This window comes from Cibotium barometz, chromosome 64 (assembly GCF_041138505.1).
Source record: "Cibotium barometz isolate CiBa-2024 chromosome 64, ASM4113850v1, whole genome shotgun sequence".
Lineage (NCBI taxonomy): Eukaryota > Viridiplantae > Streptophyta > Polypodiopsida > Cyatheales > Cibotiaceae > Cibotium > Cibotium barometz.
This window is the reverse complement of record NC_141109.1, coordinates 11,941,432-11,950,840: the sequence shown is the minus strand read 5'-3', so window position 1 is coordinate 11,950,840 and position 9,409 is coordinate 11,941,432. Positions and strand designations below refer to the sequence as shown.

Sequence of the window (9,409 nt, the reverse complement as noted above, 5' to 3'; positions counted from 1 at the left end):
TGATGTATATAGTATGATGCATGACTGAGCTGTAAAAACCAGTGGACTAATTCTTTGTTCTTTTCATTGTTGCCTTTAGGTATTGTATATTACTACTACCAGAAGAGGTCCAAAACTGTATATATATTGTGGATCCTCTCATTTCTGCGGCATTACAAAATGATAGCTCATCAATTTTGAACCTTATGTCTTGGTTGGAACCAGTGAACCTCGATTTGGCAAGACTTATTTTCACGGCTTACCATGAAGAGTGAGTCTCATGTTAAGTTTTAAATTGACATCAAATATTTGGTAATCTATATGTGTTTTCTTTAATAACACCTATGTTCTCTTTGTTTTTTTCAGTCGACACTTTAGTTTGTTTTTATACGACATTGAGCAAAACACGTGTTATTTTGCAAACTCTATTCAACAATATCATGGCTGCGTTAGAGAGTAAGTCCCTATTGACATTTCCCTCTTCCACAAGCATGTAGATTTATTTAACAATATCATGGCCACGTTAGAGATTAAGTCCCTATTGACATTTCCCTCTTCCACAAGCATGTAGATTTATTTAAGCAGGATAAGTTGATGCTTGTTTTTCAAAGCAATTTGACATTATAAGTAGGCTCAGATGTCAACCACACAAAAGAGGCAAAATGTAACTCTCACCACTCAATGATTTATGCATAAGCTAATAGAGTGAGTGCTCTTGTTCTCTACTCTCCTATACTATTACTTGCTTGTCTTTTTCTTTTTTTTACCTCTTATATGTGCTTGCTTTTATCTGTGTGAAAAAGTAAGTGTGTAAGATTGAGTGGTAAGGAAGGACAAGCTTCCATTGGAGTGCGGTGGTGGTTGGTAGTGACGACGTAGTGGAGCTTTTGGGTACAGCTGTGCGGCAACATCGCCAACTAGGAGAATCCCAAGCAATCAACTTTCACAAGGTAAGTGGCACACCCCGACTAATCTTTTGTGTGCTAGGCCATGGTAAAGTGGTTTCCTTATTGAGCTCTTTGTGCTCCCAAGTGTTGTTGGGCAAAGCTCCACGACATTGGGTTGTTCCCTGTGTTCTTTTTATGGTACCAAGGCTTCCCAATATCACGATAGTGGTTACGATTTTGCCTGCAAAAGTGTGATAGCATAGCTCTAAAGCACGACGGTGGTGCTCCAATGTGATCTTTGGAGAATGGTGATTGCCCTACTATATTGACGATGTCCATACTACTGCATGCAATTTTCTAGCATCCTTTTATTTTCATATAGATATACCGCATGTAATCTCGTCGGGAATTTCCTATCAATATGGTCCCAACCGCTTGTAGTACTTCAATGCTAAACTAAGCAAAATAGTTATCAATGCTTAACGAAGCACAAGAAAATAGGAGGCAGATGTGGTCAAACTCTTTGATATTTTGGGCTTTGAAATAGCTGATGATTGGACTTTCCATCAAACATGTATATAGATGCACACATTCCTTAAATTAACAGAAAAATCAAACTTGTATTTTGTATTTTATATTAAGTAAGAGTACTTCCTATAAAGATACATTCAAAGGGTACTTAAAAAACATTCAGATTGGACTCTTAAGCTTTAAACTCACTCTTTTTGCTACTTGTGATGATAATAAGATGATTCACTCACATCCAAGTTTGCTTATACATACATAGTTCTCACCATTGGCTCGAAGTTTACCATTGTAATGCTTATACATATATAGTTCTCACTATTGGCCAGCCATCATCCTTTGCTTTGCTTCACCATGTTACATCCTTTTAGCACCCTTACATTTTGGCAATTATTGCTGATGCTAGTTTATTTTTGTTGTCGAAGGGAGCGAAGCTTAGCGATGACCCACAAGGCTCCTAGAAACCCTATAAAGTAGCCAAGGACACAGCCTTCTATGGACACATTCTCACTTATCCACTCACTTATCCTCCCTCTTCGATGGTGGTTGACATGCTGCCTTGCTATGTTGATGCCAGGGGTGCTATCAACGCTGGAATTGCAGCTTGTAGACAAGGGAAGCCCACATAGCCGAGGGTTGTCTTGGAAACTCGAGGAGTCAAACCTGGTGTCGAAGTTGTTTTGCGTGGGAATCTGCCCCTGTAGGTCATTGTAGGAAAAATTGACGGTGCCCAAGAAGTCTAAAAAGGCCACCTGTGTGGGAATGCCACCCCGGAGAGCGTTGAAGGACAGGTCCAGCGATTCCAACGCCTTCAGATTCCCCAACGACATCGGGATCTCTCCGTGGAGCTGATTATGGGAAAGATTCAATGTTATGAGGCCTACGAGCTCACCGAAGCTTGCCGAAATCTCACCGTGGAGAAGATTTGCCGACAAGTCGAAGTAGATCCGGTTGCTGAGGACATATGTCAGAATTTGCTGGGTGTCCTTGTCTGTCAAGGGCACCTCTTCATAGATAGTGAGGGAGTTGTTGATCGTTGAGCTGCTCAATTTCTTGAAGTAGGCTAAGTTGGTTACTGTCCAGGGCATGTTGCCTGAGAGCATGTTGTTGGAAAGGTCCAGCACTTGCAAAGAGGAGAGGTTCCACATCCAGCTTGGAATCTCTCCGCTCAGCTTGTTGAAGCTGACGACAAGCACCCTTAGATTCGGCGAGAACCCATGATCATCTATTGCTCCGGTGAAGTGTGGCAGCTCTCCAGTGAGGTTGTTTGATCCTAAGTCTAGAAGCTGAAGGCTCTTGCTACTTGTGAAGCTAGGCAAGCTGCTTTCAAAATGATTTTGTTGGGCTGTAAACGTGAGGAGATTTGTGAGTCTAGAGAGGTCAAGCTTTTCAAGGCTCCCGGAGAGTGCATTATGAAACAGGCGTAAAGTGACCAGAGATGAGCAATTCTCTAAGGCTGACGTGGGAACGTGCCCATTGAGGCGGTTATAGGACAAATCAAGGATTTTGAGATGGACCAAATTCCCTAGCTCCCTTGGGATTAATCCCACGAGCTCATTGTGAGAAAGGATCAGATTTTGGTTGAGTGCCGTCAGCTGACCAAGTGAAGCAGGAATCTCCCCTTTCAATGCATTGTCCCCTAAGCTCAAATCCTCTAATGCACTGCAGTTTGCTATGGTGGCTGGAATGCTCCCTCCAAAGCTATTATGGCTTAGGTATAGTATTTGCAAGTTTCTCAGCATTCCTATGGACGCAGGGATGTGCCCACTGAGATAGTTAGTGTCCACATAGACCTCTGTCAACTGGGTAGCGCCACTTAAGGCCACCATGAGTTCATCTGGGAGGTTGCCTGTGAGGTTGTTAGTTCCCAGGTTCAAGAACTGTAGCTGAGAGAGCTGGCCAAGCTGGAATGGAATGGATCCTTGTAGCTCATTTTGCCCCAGATTCAAGGTTTGAAGACTCACAAGCTCACCTAATTGGGGCGGAACACTGCCCACCAACGAGCACTGCTGCAGATCAAGCTGTTGGAGGCTAGTGAGGTTGCCCACAAGGGATACTGGAAGCTCCCCTCCTATGTTGCTTCCGGACCAGCTCAGGGTTTGTAGGTTTATCAGCTTGCCCAAAGAATGTGGCATCTTTCCGACTGAGTTCCAGCCAAGATCAAGCCATGTTAACTGAGTGCAATTGGCTAGCTCGGGTGGCACTGGACCTGAAAGGTTGCACGAATACAGAGAGAGGTATTGGAGAAGTTGCAGGTCACCAAACTCCTTCGGGATAGTTCCTGAGAATGAGTTTGCTCCTAGTGCTACCTGTTCCAATTTGCTAAGGTTTCCTAAGGTTGTGGTGATAGGTCCACTCAAGTGTGTGGAAACCAAGATTAAAAACTGCAAATTAGTGCAAGAACCTAAACAAGGAGGGATGTGACCCCCGTTCAGGGAGACTCCAGTTAATTCTAGATACGTCAATGTGCTACAAGAGGCAAAGCTCTCCTGATCTGAGGGAAGAGAAGCGGATAGCGATGCCTCCTCCAAAGCTAGCAGATCCAAGGCAGGAAGTTCCCATATCGCTTGTGGCAGGCTGCCTTGCAACCCAGTTCCAATGAGGGCAAGAAATTGGAGGTTCTTGCAGAGCGCCAAAGCAGCAGGGAAGGGTCCGGTGAGTTGGACGTTTTCCAGCCAAAGCTGTGTTATGTGTGGCCATGGGCAGAAGGCGAGCTGTTGAGGCACTGATGAAGATAAGATATTGGAATCAGGGAAAACTAGGTTAAGCACGGTTAGATTTGGCAGGTAGTACCATATCTTCTGGGGAAGCTGGGTAAATTGGTTGTTGCTTAAGTCTAGGTGAGTGAGAGAAGAAAGCATGGCAATTGAGCTGGGTACTGCGCCTGTGAGATCGTTGTTAGAGACATCCAGGTATCGGAGGTTGGAGAGATTGGCGAAAAGGGGGTTGGGTAATGGGCCTGTGAGGTTATTGTTGTCAAGGTCCAGCGATTGCAAGCTTCTGCAGTTGGCGAGCTGGGCGGGGATGGTGCCTGAGAGAGCGTTGGAGCTGAGGTTGAGGGAGAGGAGCCGCCGGCACTGTGCTAACTCGGGCGGGATATTTGAGTAGAATCTGTTGCTGGAAAGGTCGAGGGTGGAGAGGAAGGTAAGCAAGCCTAGCGAAGGAGAGATGAAGCCGGAGAGGCCAAGGCCTACGAGGCGAACAGAAACCACGCGGAGGTGAGCGGCGTCGCAGGCGACGCCGGCCCATTCACAAGCCGGGCCGCCGCCAGCTTTCCATGAAGCGAGGCTGTCATTGGGGTCGCTAGTGATGGCGGCTTTGAAAGCTAACAAGCTAAGCGCATCGCCAGCAGCAGCAGGCGCCGATGCCGGAGGAGGTGACGGCATGTGCGCTGCTACGTGGGACAGCGGGAAGAGGAGAAAGAGGAGGAGGGCAGCAGGTATCCAGACCATGACTCCCCAGCGATCGAGTGAGATGCTCATCATGCGGCTGCAAGTCTCAAAATTATTTCAATTCCAACGAACGCTGCCTGGCTTAAATAGCCAAGAAAGGGTAAAGGTAACAAGCGACCCGTGATTCCAATCCTTCACGTCTCGCCTACCACCAACCCTCGATGATGCCTCGATGATGATAGGCCAAAGTCCAAAACTAAAGACAAGTTCCCATAGGGGCTTCGTTTAATGAAACCCCATGCAACTAACCTGGCACCTAAACTCTAGGCAAAGGTGGCATTACACAATACACTCATGAGGCTCACGCCGCCTAGTGATGAGTGCTTTATCAAATAATCAAATTAAGGACTCCTTAAATATACGGTTTTCCTATGTGACTGTATATCATACGCTAGTCTTATATCTAGAACATATAAAAATTTATTCTTTAAAATTAATGGTTATAAAAATCTTTGACCATTTTTTTCTTGAATTTCAAAAGGATTTAGAAAATACACTACAATGAAATTGTGTTAATAATCATAGTAATCCAAACTCTAGTCCTCACCCCCTAGATTTCCAATCTTATCCTCTTCTATTCTATATTTTAAAGGGCTTACGCCCACCCTCCACGTGGCATAAAGTTTTGAGACTTTATGCCACGCAGTCCCTTGGTCACCCGCAATTGCCGCCTCCTTCAACCTCTCTCGCGCACTCTGTCAAATTCCACCTCTCTCGCGCTCTCTGTCAGCCCCCACAGGTTGCAAGGCGGTTGTTGCTGCATGGAGCCGCTGCCTCCTCCAAGCGCTCTTTGTTAGCCGGGCAATTTGCAGGGTAGTTTCTGCATGGAGCCGCCTTCTCCTTCAATGTGGGTATTTCAAATCGTTTCAAATCGGTTATGGAGGTGTGTGCTCCCTGTTTCTGTCACCTCCCTCCCCTCCTCTCGACGGGTCATGCAAGGTCCGAAAGAGGTCTGTGTTGGTCTGCACATGTGGCCGCATTGGCCGAGAGCTTGGCTGTTGTGGGTGTGTGTGTGGGTTTTTGAAATTGTGTGTGTGTGTGTGTGTGTGTGTGAGAGAGAGAGAGAGAGAGAGAGAGAGAGAGAGAGAGAGAGAGTTTTGTGGGTGTGTATGTGTGGGTTTTTGAAAGTGTGTGTGTGTGTGAGAGAGAGAGAGAGAGACAGAGCAAGAGTATGTATTTTGAAAGTTTGTGAATAGTGTGTGTGTGTGTGTATGTGTGTGTGTTTGAGGGTTTAGAAAATTGTGTGGGTGTGTGTGTGTGTGTGTGTGTGTGTGTGTGTGAGAGAGAGAGAGAGAGAGAGAGTATTATATTTTGTGGGTGTGCATGTGTGTTTTTTTAATATGTTGAAAGTTTTTTTAAAAGTTTTATGAATGATTTAGATTTGTGAATAGTTTGAGGGTTTTTGAAATAGTGTTTGTGTGTGTGTGTGTGTGTGAGAGAGAGAGAGAGAGAGAGAGAGAGCAAGAGAGAAAGAGAGAGAGTGTGTTTTTTGTGGGTGTGTGTGTGTGTTTTGAAATTGTGTGTGTGTGTGTGTGTGCGGGCGTGTGTGAGAGAGAGAGAGAGAGAGAGAGAGAGAGAGTGTGTATTTTAGAAGTTTTATTAATTTTAAAAGTTAGTGTGAATAGAGTGTGTGTGTTTGAGGGTTTTTGAAATTTTGTGTGTGTGTGTGTGTGTGTGTGTGTGTGTGTGTGAGAGAGAGAGAGAGAGAGAGAGAGAGAGAGAGAGAGTTTTTGAAATTGTGTGTGTGTGTGAGTGTGTGTGTGTGTGTGTGAGAGAGAGAGAGAGAGAGAGAGAGAGAGGTAGAGAGTATTTTGAAAGTTTTATTAATTTTTAAAGTTAGTGAATAGAGTGTGTGTGTGTGTGAGGTTTTTAAAAATAGTCTTCTCCCCAGCTCTAGTTCATTTTTGTATTGATGAGCTATAGAACTTGATCATGCATTTTCCAAGGAAAATTTGCACCTTAGGTGGACAATATACACTTCTCTTAACTAATGTGTGCATGTGATGTGTATGCTCATCTTCTAAAGATTATACAAGTATTAGATTAATTTTCATGCATTACTAGTATTTTGTGGGTGTGTGTGTGTGGGTTTTTTTGACATAGTGTGTGTGTGTGTGTGTGTGTGAGAGAGAGAGAGAGAGAGAGAGAGAGAGAGAGTATTTTGAATAGTTTTATTAATTTTAAAAGTTAGTGAATAGTGTGTGTTTTTTAATATGTTGAAAGTGTTTTTAAAAGTTTTAAGAATGATTTAGCTTTGTGAATAGTTTGAGGTTTTTTGAAATAGTGTTTGTGTGTGTGTGTGTGTGTGTATGTGTGTGTGTGTGTGTGTGTGTGTGTGTGTGTGTGAGAGAGAGAGAGAGAGAGAGAGAGAGAGTATTTTGAAAGTTTTATTAATTTTTAAAGTTAGTGAATAGAGTGTGTGTGTGTGTGTGTATGTGTGTGTGTTTGAGGGTTTTTGAAATAGTGTGTGTGTGTGTGAGAGAGAGAGAGAGAGAGAGAGAGAGTGGATTTTTTTGACATAGTGTGTGTGTGTGTGTGAGAGAGAGAGAGAGAGAGAGAGAGAAAGAGAGAGAGTGTGTGTATTTTGTGGGTGTGTGTGTGTGTGGGGGCTTTTTGACATAATGTGTGTGTGTGTGTGTGTTTGTGTGTGTGTGTGTGTGTGTGAGAGAGAGAGAGAGAGAGAGAGAGAGAGAGAGTATTTTGAATAGTTTATTAATTTTAAAAGTTAGTGTGTATGTGTGTGTGTGTGTGTGTGTGTGTGTGAGAGAGAGAGAGAGAGAGAGAGAGAGAGAGAGAGAGAGAGTATTTTGTGGGTGTGCGAGTGTGTTTTTAAATAAGTTGAAAGTGTTTTTAAAAGTTTTATGAATGATTTAGCTTTGTGAATAGTTTGAGGGTTTTTGAAATTGTGTGTGTGTGTGTGTGTGTGTGTGTGTGTGTGTGTGTGTGTGTGTGAGAGAGAGAGAGAGAGAGAGAGAGAGAGAGATTTATGAATAGTTAATGATTTAGTGTCTTGCGTTCGTGTGTTGGTTGAGAGACGTGTGTGTGGGTTTGCGTGTATGCGCGTGTTGGATTTTAAAAAACTTGGGAGTTCTTAAAGATGTATTTTTATATGGAAAGGAAGGGTGACTTTACTACATGCAAAATGCTACCTTGAAAAAGTTATCTTTTTTAATGGTGTGTCTAGCTCCTACCCATTGGAGACGGGTCGAAACACTATTAACATTAAAAAGACTAGTGCTTCTAGCCACGTAGGGCCCATCCTCCTTTATCATACTCTGGTTAGACTTAAGTTAGTGTTCGTGTTTATAGGCACAGTGTCCATTCTTTTCTAAGAATAAGTGTTAGAAAACCCTTCTTAAATCATGGTAAATGTTATAGCTTGCCTTTCTATAGATGGGCTACTGCAAATGCAAGAATAGTGGAAGTTCCTAGATTAGTGTGGATACTAGTATTATGTATTGTCCCTAGTAAAAAAAAATACATGGGCCATAGATTAATGTAGATAATATTATGTATCGTCCCTAGTCAATAAAAATAAGTGTGATGTGACTGTCATATAGAAAAGAACATCCTTAGTAAATCAAAATAAGACCTAAAACGTTGTCACCTACTAGTCTTCACAAAAAGAAAAAAAGGTCTTACTTACCTTGGCCAATTGTTTCATTAAAAATCTATGCATCAATAGCTTTCTTCTTTAGAAATCCACCAATCCTCCCCGTCGTGACCCGTCACCCACTTCTCCCTAAAGACTCGCCATCTATGTGGAAAAAAACATGACAAAAACTTGTCCCACTCAATCAAAAGAAGATCTATTAATGACTTGTTAACCTTTGATGACTTTCGAAATATACACCTAACAAATAACTCTTAATGACTTTTTAACTTTTGTATAACAAATTATATAGTCTCATATGAATAATGGGCCCAAGGCCAATGGACCATGGCCATGGATAATGTTAATGATAGTGTGAAAGGGGTGGTCATGTAAATATATTAACACATGCCATAATTGGAGGCCAACTTTGATAATCGTTTGAATATGAGAAATTATCCTCTCTTCGCTCTAAATCTAGGCTAAGCTTCATGGGTTAGAAAAAGAGTTGATTTCTAACACTAGGAAGGGAATGAAAAAAATGGTGAAGGTCAAATGAAAATGCTTTTTTTCCTTGAAACATCAACGAGATATGGTGTTATTGTTTTTGACACCCATCACAATGATATTGTCCCCCTTACATGAACAAGTCAAAATCAGGAGTCCTCATGGCTTTTATTAGTTTTCTTTTAAAAAATGTATAGATTAATAGATTTCAAGGCTAAACATTCAAAATTTCAGCCATTCATTTCAAGGGAAGGCAAAAATGCACACATCAATCAATTTCAAGGCTAAACTTTCAAAATTTTAGCCATTCATTTCAGGACAACCCATAATTTCAGCATTTCTTTCAATCTTAGTCGTGGAGAATACACTAAAGGATATTTTTTTCCAACATTGATTCTTTCCTCTTTCTTCTTTTTCTTGATAGCTTTCATTATCGTGGTAGGTAAAGGTTCCAAATACCTTATGTT

The 9,409-nt window shown here is 42.4% G+C and overlaps 1 protein-coding gene across 1 annotated transcript; it reads right to left on the bottom strand.

The window, feature by feature from the left end:
- Positions 1 to 1,573: 1,573 nt before the first annotated feature.
- On the bottom strand, positions 1,574 to 4,922 carry LOC147603326 (uncharacterized). Its single transcript, XM_086796845.1, has one exon. It carries the CDS (start codon positions 4,874 to 4,876, stop codon positions 1,799 to 1,801), a length of 3,078 nt encoding a protein of 1,025 aa, XP_086652971.1. The 5' UTR covers positions 4,877 to 4,922; the 3' UTR covers positions 1,574 to 1,798.
- Positions 4,923 to 9,409: the final 4,487 nt, after the last annotated feature.

Coding starts and splice junctions, on each gene's coding strand:
- LOC147603326 (XM_086796845.1), bottom strand. CDS start 4,876: ATGATGAGCATCTCACTCGATCGCTGGGGAGTCATGGTCTGGATACCT.